This window comes from Mercenaria mercenaria, chromosome 1 (genome assembly GCF_021730395.1).
Source record: "Mercenaria mercenaria strain notata chromosome 1, MADL_Memer_1, whole genome shotgun sequence".
Classification (NCBI taxonomy): domain Eukaryota; kingdom Metazoa; phylum Mollusca; class Bivalvia; order Venerida; family Veneridae; genus Mercenaria; species Mercenaria mercenaria.
This window is the reverse complement of record NC_069361.1, coordinates 119062988-119082282: the sequence shown is the minus strand read 5'-3', so window position 1 is coordinate 119082282 and position 19295 is coordinate 119062988. Positions and strand designations below refer to the sequence as shown.

At 33.5% G+C, this 19295-nt stretch overlaps 1 protein-coding gene across 2 annotated transcripts in view; it reads left to right on the top strand.

The window, feature by feature from the left end:
- LOC123524957 (carbohydrate sulfotransferase 15-like) overlaps positions 1 to 19295 on the top strand; it is a 140244-nt gene that overhangs the window by 68740 nt on the left and 52209 nt on the right. For both annotated transcript variants that reach the window (XM_045303608.2, XM_045303601.2), the window contains exons 3-5: positions 8277 to 8490; positions 9238 to 9342; positions 11883 to 12039. In XM_045303608.2, coding sequence (XP_045159543.2) covers positions 8277 to 8490; positions 9238 to 9342; positions 11883 to 12039 — 476 coding nt within the window. The remainder of the gene's footprint in view (positions 1 to 8276; positions 8491 to 9237; positions 9343 to 11882; positions 12040 to 19295) is intronic.

Below are 19295 nucleotides of genomic sequence, written 5' to 3'. Positions count from 1 at the left end.
AACTTAAGAGAAGAGAAGATGAATTTAAGAGATTAGAAGATTATGGAAGAGAAAAGATGGAAATAGCTGCAAAACCACTACCACTAGAAATAATAATGACGAAAAAAGAGCTTAGAAATTTATCAAAAGGAGAGATTGATGAATTAAAAAAAAATTATATTCTAGCGGAAAAAATGGAAGATGGATCTGCTCAATTCTTTTCTAAAGAATCTATGTCGGATATGTTGGATCCATATGATGAAGATGAAATTGAAGAATACATTAAAGAATTGGGTGCAAGACCAAAAGAAAAGAAAATACCTACAGTAGATTTAGATGCTTTTCTGGATAATAATGTTTTAGAAGAATATGAATATTACAAACCGTCTGAAATGTTTGACTTTTTAACTGCAGATCTCATCCTGATAAAATAAATAAAAACACATTTAAAGGTACAATTGATGACGTTGCTACAAATATCAAAAATTAAATGGTAAAGTAGTTAGCAAATCAAAATCAAAAAATCCAAATAAGAAAGAAGAAGCAAAAGAATTAAAACATACCCAAGACGAATTAATAAAGTACAAAGACCGGTTAAAATAGATTCTTGGTATGTCTTCTACATATGGACACGGAATAAGATATCATAATTCATATAAAGTTTCATCAAATGGACAATATGGTTATTTAATTATTAACTTAAATAAACTTTATAGTCAAAGCAAATTAATCGCTAAGGATAGAATAAATGGAAAAGAAGTAATTAACACTAAAGTAGATAATGATTTGATTGATTTGATTAATAAAAGATAACAATAATAAAAAACATTCAATTCATTCAAGAAAAATATTCAAAGAATTAACAGGATTACCTATCAATAAAAGATCTATTAAGTTTAAAAAAGTAATTAGGGGACAGGGCTATGACGTTTGTCCATGTAATCCAGAAGAATTGGTTAATGACTTGGAGTTAATGTGTGGTTCAATTGATGCTGGAAATAATAATGAAGAACTAAAAAATGAAGCTATTAGGGTAGTAGACCAATTATTAAAAATGAATAAATTGTTACCAGAACAACATGAAATGTTATATAAAAATTATTTTTCTTGAATATATAAATGGAACAAAAAATAGTATTAAGTTCTGAAACAGTTAAAGATAATAAAAAAATACTCCGAGTGATTTTACAATTAGATTTAGTCGCCCTTTAATTTTAGATAAAAATAAAACTTATGCTGTTGGTTTGGATAGTATTAACACTATGACTTACTCTTGGCATAATATTAGTGATGAGTATGATAATAAAAGAATTCGTTATAATAATGGTAAGGATTGGAAAGATATTATATTTACAAATGGTTCTTACAGTTATACAGACATTAATAATTATATCAGAGAAACATTAATAACCAATGATGATTTTGAATTTGATAAATCAGACATTGCTCCAATAAGTTTGAATTTGATTTAAGTAGTTTTAAGATTTTGATTTCAATTCATGATAATTTTATGTTGGATTTAAGAATGTCAAATTTTAATACATTGCTTGGATTTGAGAAAAAAGCATTGAGAAATACTGAATGGGGAACTACAACACCAAATAAAACTAACTCTGTGGATACAATTTACATTCGTTGTGATCTTATTGATAATTCGCTTGTTGATGGTAATTTTAGTGATATTGTCTATGCTTTAAGTACTGCAGATTTAACAAGAGCTTATCCTTTTACAAAAGAACCAAACAGAGTTGGATATTCTGAAATTAATAAATATATTATAAATTCAATAAGAATATATATTACAGATGTATTTGGTAGAATAATTAATTTTAGTAGGGTTGAAACAAGTTTTACACTAATTTTAAAAGAAATTAATTAAATAATTAATAAATTTTAGTTTTATATAATGTACAACAAAGTTTATGACAAAAAAAAAGGAATATTTATTTATGTTGATACTCAAACGGGAGAAGAAAATATACAAGGTATACCTGTGGTCTCCGAGGACACTGTCCTTGGTACAGGTGTCTTTAACACTTTAACAAAATTGTTTTCAAGTGGAGTTGCATCTGCTGGAAAAAAAGCTCTGGAAACTGCAGGAAAAGCAGCACTTGAAAGCGGAACAAAAAAGATTGGAACGGAAGTCGGGAATTTAGCTGCTAATAAAATTGTTGAAAAATTTAAAAAGAAACCTGCTCCGGCGGTTGGTGATTTAATTGCTAAGGAATTACAAGAAAAGAATAACAGCAAAAATAATGAGGAGGGGGATATTAATGAAAATAAATAGAATATTGTCAGGATCGGGGACGCGTAAACGTATTAACAGATTAATTTATAAAAAATAAAATAATATATAATATATACATGTTTAGAACAAAACAATATTGTGAAAGATACGAACTAACTCCTATTCAATTAGATACAGCCTTAATATCTGTCTTGGGAAATAATGTTAAGCAACAAAAAAAAAACGGATAACACTTTACAATTAATGATAGAAGTTCATATTTTTATTGGTTCAATGGTTATTTTGAAGTAAGTTTTATAGTTAATAAACTTGCTAATGGTAATAATTATGCTGACGGAGATCAAATTGCTTTAATTAATAATGCAGCTTCATTAATTGATCAGTGGTTAAACAAAATGGAAAAATTGTTTATGATTGTAATAATTTATACAAAGTAATAAATGTAAACAATTTAGTTGAACTATCTAATGATTATGTTAAATCATCTGGAACAAATGAATTTATTTATTTAGATACTACTACTACTGCTGCTACTGATGATAATAAAGGTTTTGCTTCTAGAAAGTTATCAATCCAGGGTGGTAATGAGGTAAATGCTAAAATTCCATTAAATAATTATTCATTTTTTCAGGGTTTAGAAACTAATATTATACCTCCAAGTCAAATTCAAATAACACTGCAGCTGACGGATGATGATGAATTAATTTTTAGAGCTAATGCTGCTGATGCTGGTAGAGTAATTGTAACAAAATTAATTCTATGGGTTCCGCGTTTAATTTTCAATGAATTTGGACTTAATCTAATTGTTGAAAGATTTACAAAAGCAAGGTGACCATACCTTCGGGAAATGGTGACACAATCAACTGATACACAACAAAATAATATAACCTTAAGAATAACAGCTGGTATAACAAAACCACAACATGTATTTGTTTATTTACAACGACCTGACAAAAGTAATTCACAAGAACATAATCCACATTTATTAGATACATTTAAAATTAATGTAGCAAATGATAATTGCACTTTGAGCTCTTGTCGTCTTGAAGTTGGTAATGGTGTTTTTTATCCAGAAACAGAATACACAAGTATATCAAGAATATATGACGATGTAATTAATTATTATTATAAACAAAATAATAAGACTACTGGAAGTCTGCTAAATAGATCAAACTTTTATGATTTATTTGAATTTGTTCATTTTAACTTGGAATATAAAACGGAAGTAAATACAGAAGATCCTAAACATATTACATTAACAGCTAAGTTAAATATTGCACCAGCAGCTAATATTCGTGTTTACGCAATTGTATTGTATGAAGAAACAGTTGAAATAAATACTATTGGAAATGAACTTGTTATTGTTTAAATAAAATAAATTTTAAATATATAATGACATCAAATTATATTGAATATAAAGTTAATCTTACAGATGGACAGAAAAAAAATTTAGCACAAGCTTATAATAATAAAATTCCACATACTTTTAGATTAAAACATGAACACTTACGTGGAAACTTCCCTTTACTTTTAACAAAAACACAAATTAATCAAATTGAAAAGTCTATTAGAAATAATAAGGGATTAGAAATTACAATTTAAAAAAAACAAATGTCCAGTCAAGGTCAAAATGGTGGATTTTTTGGAGCTTTGGCTGGTTTAATAGGAAAAACAATTCTTCCAATGGCAGCAAAAATAGCTCCAAAAATATTAGCTCCTCTAGGCATCGGAGCCCTTTCTGGGCTTGCTAGTACCGTTGTAAGTAAGTTACTTGGGAATGGTATGATTTCAGTAGCTAATAATAAGAGAAACATGATATCACCATATCTTACACCTAATCAAAGAAAGCAACTAGTAGGATCTGGAGTAAAAAAACGGTGGGTTTTTAGGCATGTTGGCTGCTAGTTTTGGGATACCTTTGATTACATCACTTCTTAGTGGAAACGGTATACAGATTGATTCTCAACGGAGACCTTACAGACGAATTCCTATAGTAAAAAAAAAAAAACAAAACATTATAAACAAACCAATATCTAACTTTGAAATTGAACAATGGGTATAACAAACTTTAGGGGTGTATTTAGTAGAAATAATTTATCAAAAACGAAAGAAAAGGTTGAATGCGGAATAATCAATTTAGATGGTTCTGTTGGACCTGGAACACATTGGGTTTGTTATGTAAATAACATGTACTCTGATCAAACCAGAGGTTTTCGGAAAAGTACTTTGTACTTTGATCCATTTGGACTTCCTCCACCAAGAAAAGTAATTAAATATATACCCGGAGTCAAGTAAAACATCATACAATATCAAGACAAAACAAGTGCGCTCTGTGGATATTATTGTTTATTTTTCATCAAAATGTTACAAAACGGTATAAACATTTATGATTTATTGTATAAAACACTGAGAGTAAACAATGTAAAACAAAATAAACAAACAATTATAAATTATTTTAATAAATAAGGACATGCAAATTTTTCTTCTAGGTTTTTTTCATTTTTAAATATATGTTTTTTTCATTTGGTTAAACCGGAGGTTTTCATTTGGTTAAATGCACTGAGTTAGTATTTTAAGACTGGCTGGCTTTGGATTTTTTAAATTTGAATTGGCCGGCGTTGGATTTTTTAGAAGAGGGCAAGAGGTCAAATGAGGTAATACTGTTTCAAAATCGGTAGTTTCTAAACTACTGAGAATTGTAAAAATGAAAAATCCAGACTGAATATAGATTTGCAAAATGTTGTAAGGTAAGCTCTGATTGGCTAACGAAACGGTCGTCAGAACGAGGCTATCAATAGCTCGTCTTCATATCTTAAGCGTAGCGTAATAGCAGATGTACTTTAATCAGATTGGCTTAATAACTAGTGTACTTTTTGTATCAGCTGCCTTCAGCATATGCGAGTTCGATTTCGATCTAGTGGCTGAGTTATGTTTTGTCCAGAAAAAAGTCTATCTATCTAGTATGTATATTTATCTTAGAATCCATGAAATATCCAGGTACTAAATCTAATCCACGTAATGCCTTTGTATGGACACAAATTCAATATCGCTTTTTAACAATCAATGAAACTGGTTAGCAATGTGTTCTCATGATAAACAGATCAGTCACAATGAATTGATTGACGATGACAATTCAAGGTACTAACCTCGAGATTGCACAACAGCAACAAAATATATTTTTTTTAAATAGCGCTATCAGAAAATTGTTAAAAGGCATTGGAATTTAGTTACTGACAAATAATGTTATTGAAACACGTGAGAATTTACTATTTATTCCATTCGAAATTTGAAATCGTTTGTAACGGAATTCCGGATGCAAACTGCCGTAATAATATTTTTAACGCCCGTTGTGTACATATTCTTCCAAGGTGAACGGGGTTCGATTTTCGACTCGGGCATGTTATATATATGCATCTCTCTCTCTTTCTCTCTCTCTTTTTCTCTCTCTCTCTCTCTCTCCCACTATGGTTACATACAGAGAGATAAAGAAAGAGAATGAGAGAGAGAGAGAGAGAGAGAGAGAGAGAGAGAGAGAGAGACAAAGAGAGAGAGAGAATGAGAGAGAGAGAGAAAGAGAGAGAGAGAGAGGCTTAACTAATATTACATTATATGCAAAGAGTAGACAGTACACAGAAAGATAAATAAATCTGTCATGTCTGGTACACCCACATTTGTATGCATGCAAATGTGAAATGCATTAAACTAAGCAAATTAAAATCAGGATATATGTACCGTTATTCAGAAAAAAAAAATCAAGTTACTACTATTATATTTCGCATCTTTGGCTCTTGCCGAAATGAAATGCAAGGGTCACTATGCAAATTAAGATTGATGTCAGTTAGCTGAACTTATAAGCATAGTCAAACTCTCAGAAGCACAAAACCCGATTGTTTCCAAACTTCTTTCCACATTTCGCATCTGATGTAAGAGTTTATATTACAAAATAAATTTAAGTGCAGTGTCAATTTATATGCCAGTAGAGAGCATTAAGGACTCTGCTGTATACCAGTGTAGGAAAATAACTTTCCTAGAACCATAAGCGTCATTTAGTGATTGAGTGTCGCAGCAGATTTTCCAAACATATCACGGCTTTGCTTCGTCGAGTATATCTGTTAATAGTATTTTGACAAAAGCATGTATGTGTCTTGTATAAAACCTATTGTTTGTCTATCTTCATTTAGATACCCAATTAATATGTTAACAAAGAACTGTTTAGGGAGATATTTGCTAGGTAAACGACAGAGCTGCCCGAAAAACTGCAGTTTTCTTCTATCTCTTTCGGCCACAATTCGGAATAGAGCAGGAGCTCCAAGAGCAATAAAGTGACGTATTACTCTGTAAAATTGGATATTTTTACGCAATGTTCTTTCAAGCTTCACCAATGCTTAGGGCTCTGCCGAATTCAATAGTCAACATCCATATAGAGCTTTAGGGATGACAACACTTTTATAAATAGTTGTAGGAATGAGAATCTCAGGAGGTAATTCACATTTTAATATTTTAAAGTATGGACGCCATTACTTACAAACATAATATTCGATAGCTAGTGTCGGTTTCAAGTATTAGTCGCAAATAATACCAAGATGTTGATATTGTTCACCAAAGGGGATGTTGACACCGCCAATCACGAAGTTCATATTGTCGTAAACTGCAGGATCGGAGCGATCGTTAACATTCATAACTGAACACTTTGAAGCATTATAATCATATCTCCATTTTATAGAGTACTAGTAGCAAATTTCGATCATTTGCTTCATGAGTAGGATATAAGAACTATTGTCATTGACTTCCGTTGTAGAAGTTATTCTACAGTCATGCGCAAATTCCTAGACCACCATGTGTAAAAATTTGCGTGAGTTTATTTATGAACAACAAGTGGAGCAGCGACGAGCTTCTCCCTCCTTGCCTCGTACCTTGCATGATGCCGAAGAAATCCTGAAGCGCTCATTATAGTTTGACAAATCAATAGTTTGGGGTACATGTTTCCCCAATGTATGAAAAATGATAGTGTTAAAAATGGGTTCATTTACTTTAAAAATGTGACATTTTTATAGAACACCCTTTAATGGGACAGACTGTCAATTTGAATGCAATTTCTTTGATAAAAAAGGAATTAAATCATATTAAACACTTTAATAAGTTGTGAATTTCTGTTATGAAAAAACGAAGAACACGTATAATGAGAACTATATCCTTAGATCCCACCTCTATTAAAGCATGAACCAACGAATCAGACTACCTCATTCTTCTATTCCATGTATTAATAGGTCCGCAATTTTAACCCTTTATAATAATTACTCACAAATAATTTATCCTCTCTACCAAGACAGCCAGTCAAAATCAATTATACTTACTTGTTGAAAATCAACCATATAATTTTGATAGCATCAAGGCAATATAGCAATCATTAACGCTCCTTCTAGAGCCTTGAATGACCACATTATAATTATTGAGATTCAGGAAATCAAATGCTTAGCTGATCGTCCAGATATACCGTGACTTAGCCTGCCTGTTCTTTTCAGAATGGTGCTATTGTAAACACATGTCAAATATCTACTGTTAATTCTCAAAATTCATCAAATAAACGTTTTATATTTGAACCTTTGAATTCATTTTATGGCATCTGATAGAAGAAAGTATGGTGAATATATTTAAAAAATGTCCAAAAATGTCAATTGACACCCTAGATTATCTAAGGGTTAAAACTATTAAATCTAACAGAACTATTAGGAAAAAAACTGGAATTCAAAGGGGCCACCATGGCCGAGTGGTTAATGTCGCTGTTTTCAAATCACTTGCCCCTCATCGTCTTAGATTTAATCCTCATACGGGGCGTTGAATTCTTCATGTGAGGATGCCATCCAGCTGGCTTACGGAAGGTCGGTGGTTCTACCAAGGTGCCCGCTCGTGATGAAATAATGCACGGATGGGCACCTCGGGTCTTCTCCAACCATCAAAGCTGGAAAGCCGCCATATCATCTATACTTGTGTCAGTGCGACGTTAAACACAACACATAAATAATCTGATATTTGAATTGCATTGTTTCAGATAAATTCAGTATTTTTACCGAATTACAAAAACCCCTGTTGGTATGAAGAGACCGATAACAATAAAACACCGCAAATAAAATGTCTGCCATTCTTCTACATCATTGGCGCTCCTAAATGCGGTACTACAGATCTACATACCAGACTGGTAGCACATCCTCTTATCTCCAGAAAAGTTGTCAAAGAACCTCACTGGATAAACAGGGAGAGATACAGTATGTTTCTATTTCAATCTGATGACAAATGCATTATTTACCAGATTCAAGCATATGCCATACCAGTCATTAGGTTGATTATTTCTGATGTTTTTTTTTTACCATTGATCACAGGAAAAAGGATCAAGACAAAATAGCACTTTCCACGACCCCATCCCTATAGCAAGTCTAGAGACATACGAATAAGATTGATCCCGAAACAATTCATTTCCATTTATTATCACTATACTAACTGAAATATAAAAAAAGTATTGACCGTTGTTAAATTTTGTCTAAGGTAGAGTTACAATTTCGTAAATAGAGCATCTTTATGGTAAACTTTAGATTTGATTTTAAGTGCACACCGTTTGATTTTGTAGACGTAAGAAGTGTAAGTGTATATACATATAGCGGCTGGTAGTCGGTTACTGAAAGTGTAGTCAAATTTCCTTCAAAAAGTATGACATAAATACAAATATTATCTTATAAAGTGTTACATGTGCTTGTAGACGACCTGCAGTACATTGCGAGCACAATATCACCTTTATGTAAAATAAATATCACCGCGTAACTTTTAATCATAGTTCAGTTTAGATATCGTTTTTTTTTTCTAAATCTGCCTTCCGCTTAGCCTAAAAAAAATAGCCTCTACATATAAACGAATCTGAATCTAGCCTTACGTAAATGAAAGGAGGAAATAATCATTCTAACAAAATTTCAATTTTAATATGGTTATTACATGAATAACTGTACAGTAATTCGCTTAAGTTTCAGGACATGAACTGTCAAATTATCTTCAACTTTTCAACAAAGCAGTACAAGAGGATATTGTCAACCTGAAGAAACAAAATGGGTACCATCCTGCTATATTTGGTATGTACATTTCATATTTTATTTTGTTACATGTTAATGGCGTTTGAACAGTTCAGAAATAATATTATTTTATTATTTATTATATTAGGCTTGCAAATCTCAAAGTTGCTGAAAAATGAATTGTCGATTTATTTTAAACAGAATGTACGTCCAACCCAATTATTAGGTATAAGTTTTGTTGTCATTTATGTTTTACATGTCCCTGCACTTTGTGGACATATTTTATAACAGTATGTAACATCCACACATTCACTGTTGAAGCAACTTTGTTTTTCTTTTACATAATTTATTTTCATAGATTTGGATGGGGTTGGTCATTTAGCTGATTTTAACATAACATAAGATAGATACTGGAATTAATACCTGAAGCGTATAATATGTCAAGAATTTAACTTACAAAATCGTTTTTCTTATAAATTTAGATAAGTTTCAAAGAAGCAACAAAAGCTGAGTTTGTTTACAAAAAATGTTCCATGAAAATTAATGTATTAGAAAGAAGGTCCGTTTCTTAAAATCGCGTCGCACAAATGTTTCTCATAACAAAACGAAACGTTGCATTGACAACACATGCCCCTGTGTCAAAGTCAAGGTCATACCTTGAGGTCAAATATTATAGATCATTTATTTATTTCCACTTTCCATGAAGGAATATACGTATCTTGGCACAAAAACCATCACAAATTGATGAAAGTGTATCTGGTGCAAAGGTCAAAAGCCTTAGGCACCTAGTCAAGTGTCCTTTCCTTTCTGTAGTGAATATAATTCACTTCCCTTTTATGATAAAGTACAATGCATTCGTTGTATTTCTTCAGCTTTCCAACTTATTAAAAAAAATATGTTTAAAGTATTTATAGATATAAAAAGCTTTTAACTATTGAAGTTTTCCAGATTGCTAACCAGTGCACAAGTCATAACTTAACTCTTTCTGTACGCATTTTACTTTTTTAATAACCTATTTTAAATATGATAAACTATAAATAAAAAATATGATACACGTTTTTTCCTACCTCTTTGAAAGTTAAAATCTTCGAAATATAGATTTACTTGAAAACTTTCATCAATTATAAACTTCCACACATTTTCAAACTACATACCTATACATAAAATGCTAAGTTAACTTCAAACGCATACGTTACATCAAAATCAGTAAACGCCATAAAAGACTTTAAAACTGTATATTCTAACACGATCCGATTCATTTTCCTATTAAACAAAGAATGCAGAAAACGGTGAATTATTATACAACAATACAACAAATCACTGTTCTGACGTCACAATTATTACGTCATTGCGTCAAACGGGATAGCGGCGCGCTGGAAAAGAAACCGATTGAAAACGGGCAAATATTTAATGAATGTCATCAAGGATGCACTTAAAAATCATTGATAACGTGTTAGAATCGAAATAATATATGTCATTTAGTGGTTTGCTCTTGAATAAATCATTGTTTGTCATTCAGATGCGTATTATTATATCACTCGGGCTGCGCCTTCGTGATATAATTCCTTCACATCTGAACTCCAAACAATGATTTATTCAACGACAAATCCCTGGATGAGATATATTATTTCTTAAATTAATCTTTATATAATAACATTGAGGAATATTTTTTATTTTTGTTTAAACTCTAGTCGAAAAACACACATATTGAAATTAAGCAAATGTGTGTGGTATAAGGTAAGATTTAAACTAATCGCACTCCACTTTTCGCTATGATACAGCTACCAATCTCTGTTACTTGTAACGACAAATCACATGTATAAATAGGTCATTCAAAACAAATTATACTAAAAACTAAACAAAAACTGATAAGCCATTAAAATATTATTGATGTGACGCAACGGCAAATTTATGAATGTATCAATACAATTCTAAAAAATATATAACAAAAGATAAAAAAAAAATTGACGTCTCAGCTTCACCAGTGAGATTGCTTTAATATATAAAAAAAAACAAGTTTTAGAGCTGTTTTACCTCAATAGAGGGACACTCTGGAGAGGTTGTACTGTATTTGATGCATTTAATCTCAAACTATAAAGGTTTAAGTTGTGTTAAATTATATGAGATTGAGACCAAAATGTAACAGCTCCTGATACAGTTCTCTATTAACCATTTATACTTTATGAATATTTTTCTTTAATGATGAAACTGTAATGAATACACGTTGATTACATGTCCGATTAAAATTAAGAGTCCGACATGTAACCGACATCGAAAAATAAAGCCTAAAATGTTGGTAGTATTCCTAAGAAAATTGTTAAAATGAAGATGTTTATATGTTTAATTATGAATTGAGTCTGGTTTGGTTAGGTTTGCATTATGTTAAGAAACTTTATGGTTTACGATGACGTAAAAACGTTAGATATTGAGAGCAAAACCCCTTTCATTTTATATCTTAGTCTATTGGTCATCCAACACCTTACGTCTATGCAGGTATTTTCTTTGCTTTCGGTTATTATTTAAGAAACCGAATTTAAATGTTTATGAAGTAGATTTTCTTCTCTTTTTCCAATTAAAGGATCGTTAAAATCAATTTACAGGTGATTGTAGTGCCTCTACATCATGGGATATCAGACTTATGTTAAAAGAAAACAGATATTTGGGATTTACTGAGCCTCCTTACACAAACGCAGAAATAATCAAGAACATGAATCCCTTTTCAAAAGTCATTCTCATATTGCGGAATCCTACACAAAGGTAATGTTAATTATGTTTATAATTTTACTTTTCCTTAACGTCGAAATAAATTGATAAACATGTGTTCTGAAGTTATTAATGAATGAGTTTGAAAGGTCATTGCGGGCTGTAACGACGTTCAAACGCCACATTCATTAGAATTGAAGGCTTCTTAAGATTGTGTTTATTTTGTTTTTAAATGAAATGACCTCAGTATCTGAGAATTAATGACAAACAGGTATATAAGTTGGACAATGTCACAGGAGGATGTATCTTGAACAAATCAAAATCGTAGAAAATTAATGTTGATTTTTCCTGATAGTATACCAGTGTGTGGGGAACACGTGATCTGAAATGACGCGCAACAATGATAAAATGGCGGCCGCATAGCCAAATTTCATGGAAAATGCGAGGTTAGTGACATTAATACGTAACCATTTTTTTTTCAATTACAACGCAGCCTAAGCAGCACAAAGCTTTCTTTCCGACGATAATATTTCCAAAATTTGTAGCTCGTTTCTTAGATTACATCAGGTTTTGAACGGGTCGAGAACTTTTTTTTCAAAATGAAATGTTACTTTGCATTTCACGAATAAGAAATAATTTGTCAAAAATAAAGACTTTGTCACAAACTGACATACGGGCCTCATTGTATCTGTAGTTTAAATGCAGGTATTGCATCATCTTTTTGTAAATTTTCGAATTATTGAGGTAAATGTCAGATTTCACGCACAAAATACCTTCTCATGTTTTTCTGTATTTCATAACTTAAATTTCCATGTAAATTTTATTAAATTCGGTTCAGTAATAAGAAAGTTGTTATTTTATAAACTTCAGTAATTCATGTTTTTATCCCCAAAACCACTATAACGGTCCTCAAATTGTCAATTTCAATCCGCGCCAAAGTAGTCAGATTTCCCGGCTATATCGTGATTCCCGTGGAAATACAAATAGTCAGAGTACACGCATAACCCGTGAGTACCATGAAATTTAGTATTTGGCGGGATATTACCCTACAAATAGACTGGGCTAGATATGCCTAGCGCACAACACATTTTGACATTAGACGAATCTACGTCAAATTGATTTTTCTTGCTAGAAATTTATGCTCGATCGGGGTAAGAAGTTTATTTGTTAGATTTTTGTATGATTTTTGAATTACGATTTTTATTTAGTAAATTTTTGTTCATTCTACAGAATTTTGTAACAGATCTACTTTTCGGCATGTGATTATGGCTAGTTTCGGTATGTCAGGATTATGTATTAAATTTTTCAGACTTTTGTAAATTATTTCGAAAGAGGAGTGTAAATGTTTCGTTTTTATAAGCTGTAAGATTTGTACTGAAATTTGTGTAACATGATAAATGTAAAGTACTCTTTGTCATAAACATATGTCAAACGTTTCTTTGTTAATTATGGAACGCCGATATTGCATTGCATTGTAATGTTAAATCTGTGGCAAGTCTAATACCTTATATGTAATATGTTATTGTAATTTGAAATTATTGTGTGCCAGTCTAAAGCATATATAAACAGAGTCCGTTTTGTTGTATGGCATTTGATATTATATTCATGCTAGCTTTAGTTTTTAAATCCTACCAGGACTGAACTGTTTTGATATCTGTCTTCTGGCCTGTTTCGTCGGGCCCTTAAGGGTGTTTCTCGTATTGCTCTGTCTTCTGAAAAGGCAATGAGTACATACGTTTTTGGTTCTAAAGGTTTGCTTTTTATATATTTATACACGAGCATTTTTGTGTTTTACATGCCATGCCTTTTTGTTTCCATTACGTGTGTTAGAGATTCACCTGGAGGGGATTACTTTTATTTACACTGTCCCGTGTCTTTGGAACATGGTGGGGGTAAGAGTGAGGTTGGGTGAGCACCATAAACCGGTTTAAGCTCCCCAGTGGTGTTTTTGCCACTGACCGTTCCAAGGCGGTGCCCCACTGTGTTCCTTTGTTTGTTCGTTTTGTCCTCGTGTGTTGACTTTGTGTGTGTGCGCTTGTATGTGTGTGTTTGTTTGTGGTGTGCACGTCTGCGTGTTGTAGGTTTCGTTTTTGGGAGGCTGCGATTTTGGTACGTGGCATTCCCTGTTTGATATTTGTCTTTGTTTTTTGTATAACGTGGCATTTGATATTATATTCATGCTAGATTTTGTAAAACGTTTATTTCGCATTGCATTGTGTTAATTTGTAGTTGTAAATAAAAGCTGCAGTTTATCATTTCCGTATCTGTAATTTTTCATCATAAACTTTTCATATCTTTTTCATACTTCAACTTTAGTCTTTTAATTAATTAATTTTAATAATAATGGAAGTAATAAGTAACGTTATGCCCTGACTTATTTGTTTTGCTATGATGCTTACCATATGTTATATATTTTCTTCTTCCGCCAGACGACTTTTACCTGGTGATGATGTCACAACCCGGAAGTACAATGCCCGAGGTTCACTTGTCTTCACTCGCGTGGATGTGATTTTCCCAGCGCAGAGCTTTCGTCCCATGGTTGTGCCGTAAACCGCAAAGACGATGATTTTTGTTATCCTCTGAAGTCAGCTTATGGATGCAATCACCTACCATCATAGGGAGCCAAATCGGAGTCAACATATTCACGGTTTAAAGGGACTTTACTTCTTTTGTTATATATTTGTTAGACATATAATAGTTTTATTCATTTTTCAGAGTGACGACTTACCTCAGACAAGACCAGACAGGTTCATAGCTTTAGCTAACCAGCTTTAGTGGTCACAGACTGATAGACAGTTGCATACGACACTTGGATTCTGGGGTGAGTTCGTTCCTTTTATTTTTCTTTTGGGTTTATTTTGTGTCACTCTATGATTAAGCCACCATATATCTGTGCTGAGAGTGACCGCCCTTGACAAGGAGAGTTATCCTACTCACTCTTAATTGTGCGTCGCCCTACTTCTCCCAGTGATCCTATTATGTATTAGTGTACTGTATACATAGTAGATACAGTAGTTTACTTTGTGTGTGTTAGCAAGCTTGTTTACTTGCATATACTTTTACCTACTTTTAAGTTTTAGTGCTTCACAGTTGTGTTATACCTACACTTTATCTTAGGATAAAGCACTTTGGTTTATTTTTGTTTTATTTGTTACACTAAAGTGTTAACACTTGTTAAAGTTGATTAGTTTTGATAAGGCTAGGGTATTGTTACAGCCTACTGTCACTGTACATTGTTGATTGTTGCCTATGCAACCTTGATTGACACATAGTACTGTTGCGCAAAGTAGTGTATTCTTATTTTAGTGAGGATGTTTGTGTAGTATATACGTAGAGTATAGTATTTTGTTTTGGTTTCAGTGGTAACTGTAGAGCCTTAGTGTAAACTAGTGTAGTCTAGTATTCCCTCACGATTGTTTAACTAGTGTATCAGGTTGTTATAGTAGCTGTTGTACTGTAGTGTTGTATAGTGTTAACATACTGTAATCATTTAAACATAACTAGTGTAGTAGAGTTAACGAAGGTAGGAAAGGAGTTAGATCATGAAGGAGAGGAGTTACGTAATTTTGTTAAGGAAGAGCAGGATAGAGAACGTGAGGAACGACATAGTAGATTAGAAGCAGAGAAGGAAAGGTTAGAGTTAAAAGCTAGATTGCAGAAGGAAAAGATAGGATATGAACGACGTAGTAGCATAGACGCTGAGAAGGAAAAGTTAGAGTTAGAACGTAAGTTAGAACTAGATAAGTTAGAAATGGAAAAGGAGAAGTTAATGTTAGCTAGGAAGTTAGAAACAGAGAAGGAGGAAGCAGATAGTAGGAAGTTAGAGACAGAGCATAAGTTTAAAGAGACTTAGAAACGATGAGTAAGAAAAAGGTAAAGGTTAAGATGTCTCCCTTTGATGAGAAAATTGATTCCATGGATGAGTACTTGAATGTGTACGAAACGTACGCTGTTGCGCAGGATTGGGACAAAGAGATATGGTCGCTCAACTTACCGTTCCTTCTGAAAGGTACGGCAAGAGAGGTTTTTGATATACTTCCCTTGGAAGATGGAAAGGACTATGATAAACTGAAAGCCGCTTTGCTACGTCAGTTCGAACTCACTGACGATAGCTATAAGAAAAAGTTTAGAACTGAAAGACCTCGTGATAATGAGACCTGTGTGATGTTTTTAGCCAGAATAAGTAGATATTTAGATGGTTGGCTTAGACTGAGTAAGGTGGAGAACACTTACGAAAGATTGTTAGATTTTATACTTAGGGATCAATTCTTAGATGTATGTAACAGAGAACTGTATCAGAATTTGTGTAGTAAGAGGTTAGCGAAAGCTAGGGATGTAGCAGAAGATGCAGATTTGTTTGCAAAGACTCGTGGAGGACCCAAATTTGTCGTGAATTGAACCAATAAGGACCGAAGCCATAAACCATATGAAATACCTCAGAGACAGTATCCTAGTAGTCGTAATGTAGGCACTAGTAATAGAGGCAGTAGTAATGGTGCAAATAGAGGTAGAGGTTATCAACCATTTGGTGTACTGAAGTGTACTAATTGTGGTCGTATAGGGCATAGCTCATATTACTGTAGGAGCGGAAAGTACGGTAATAGTGCTAATGCAGCAGCAGAGGTAGAGGTAGAGCAGGAACAGGAAAGTAGCAAAGGGGAGACTAGAAATAGTAAGGAAAATAGAAATAGAGGTAGAGGCCGTGACCGATCTAGGAGTAGAGGTAGAGGAAGAAATAGAGATAGAGATAGGAGTACGTCGAGTAGGTCAGAGAGTGGAAATAGTATTATAGAACTCAGTGATGTTGAGGAGTTAGGTATGCTTAGTGTAAGTACATGTCCTACAAAACCCGGTACTTGTAATGGTAGGGATGTAATCGCTATGCGAGATACAGGTTGTACATGTGTGATAGTGAAACGGGACTTAGTAAAAGCAAGTCAGTTTGTAGAGAAAACCCGTAGATGTAAGTGCATAGATGGGAGTGAACATAGGCTAGATGTAGCTAGAGTAAATATTGATTGTCCGTATTTCAAGGGTACAGTAGAGATGTTGGTTGTAGATAATCATACCAATGATGTTATAATTGGTAATATAGATGGAGCTGTAGAACCTCAGTTTAGTAGCTTAGCGTCAGCAGTAGAAACTAGGGCGCAAGCCAAAGTTAAGAAGCAAGTAAAGCTTAAAGTTCCGTCTCAGATTTTAGATATATCAAGAGAGAAATTCTTAGAAAAGCAACAGAAAGATAGCACTTTAGATTTGTGTAGAAAGAAGGCTGAGGAAGGTACGATTAAGCAGTGTAGAGGTAAGGGTTCAGTTAGGTTTGAGATTAAGAATAGGTTGTTATATAGAGAGTATACCGCCCAGAATTTAGACAAAAGTAGACAGTTGTGTGTACCTAAATGTCTTAGAGAAACTGTACTGAAAGTTGCACATGATTCTTTACTGTCCGGTCATTTAGGAGTAAGGAAAACTAGTGATAGGGTATTAGGTGAATTTTACTGGCCAGGAGTAATGGCAGAGGTTAGGAGGTACTGTCAGTCATGTAGTATTTGTCAACGTACTATAGCTAAGGGTAGAGTAAGCAAAGTTCCGCTAGGAAAAATGCCTTTGATTGATACTCCGTTTAAGAGAGTTGCTGTCGACATTGTTTGTCCGATCGAACCTATGACTGATAGGAAAAACAGATATACTTTGACTATGGTAGATTATGCTACTAGATATCCGGAAGCCATAGCACTACCTAGTATTGAAATGAGAGACTAGCAGAGGCATTAGTAGATATGTATAGTAGATTAGGAGTGCCAGAGGAAATGCTTACCGACTGTGGATCGTAGTTTACGTCAGACCTTATGGCAGAAGTTAGTAGATTATTGTCATTAAGGCAGTTAACCACAACACCGTATCACCCTATGTGTAACGGCTTAGTAGAGAAGTTTAACGGTAGTTTGAAGCAAATGTTGAAGCGTATGTGTAGTGAGAGACCTAGAGATTGGGATAGGTATTTGAATGCTATGTTGTTTGCTAACCGTGAAGTTCCGCAAGAAAGTTTGGGATTTTCTCCCTTTGAGTTACTTTACGACAGAACAATCCGTGGACCGATACCTGTGCTTAGAGAGTTATGGGCTGGTAAGACGGAGAATGATGAGGTTAAAACCACTTACCAGTATGTTATGGATTTGCAAGAAAAATTGGAGGATACGTGTAAGATAGCTCAGCAAGAGTTAGCGAAAAGTAGTGCTAGATACAAGAAGTATTACAATAGGAAAGCTAGAGATAGGAGGTTTAAGACAGGTAGTAAGGTACTTGTATTTTTACCTACGAAATATAATAAGTTGTTGTTACATTGGAAGGGTCCTTACGTAGTAGTAGAGGTAGTAAATAGACTAGATTACAGGATAGATGTAGACGGAAAGTTGAAAACATTTCACGCAAACACGTTGAAACAGTACTGTGAAAGGAAGGATGATAGTAAAAACAAAGAAAAATATCAAACAGGGAATGCCACGCACCAAAAGCGCAGCCTCCTCAAAACGAACCCCCCAGCACGCAAACGCGTGCACCACACACACACACACTCAAAGCTTACACATCAGGACAAAACGAACAACACACACACACACACACACTCAAAGCCAACACATAAGGACAAGACGAACAATAAGCATACACACACGCGCGCACACAAAGTCAACACACAAGGACAAAACGAACAAACAAAGGAACACAGTGGTAAGGTTGGAGCAGCTATTGTAGAGGAGGATCAGAGAGATTATGACAGATTAGATCCGAATGAAAGTAGTGTTGAGTTTTCGAGAAGAGTAGAATAGGAAATAGTTTTATGTCCTATAAAACAGGGTACAGAAACGTATAAAGATGTAGAGGTAAATCCAGAGTTACCAATAGAATGTAAGCAGGAAGTAGTAGATTTGTTTGAAACTTTCCCAGATGTACTGACAGATATTCCTGTGAATACTAACTTAGTAGAACATGATATTCAGTTGTCAACTACAGATCCGATAAGAGTAAAGGGTTATCCTATTCCTTTTCATTGGTAGCCAGTAGTGAAAGAGGAAGTAGATAAAAGTTGGAGTTGGGAGTAATCGAACCATCAAATGCTCCATTTTCGTCCCCTGTTGTCCTCATAAGGAAAAAAGATAACAGTATCAGGTTCTGTATAGATTTTCGCCAGGTCAACAAACTGACGGTTTTCGATGGTTTCCACCTATGCCAAACATGGAGGAGATGTTTTCAAAACAATCTAAGTATAGATATTTTTCTAAACTAGACTTGAGCAAAGGTTACTGGTAGGT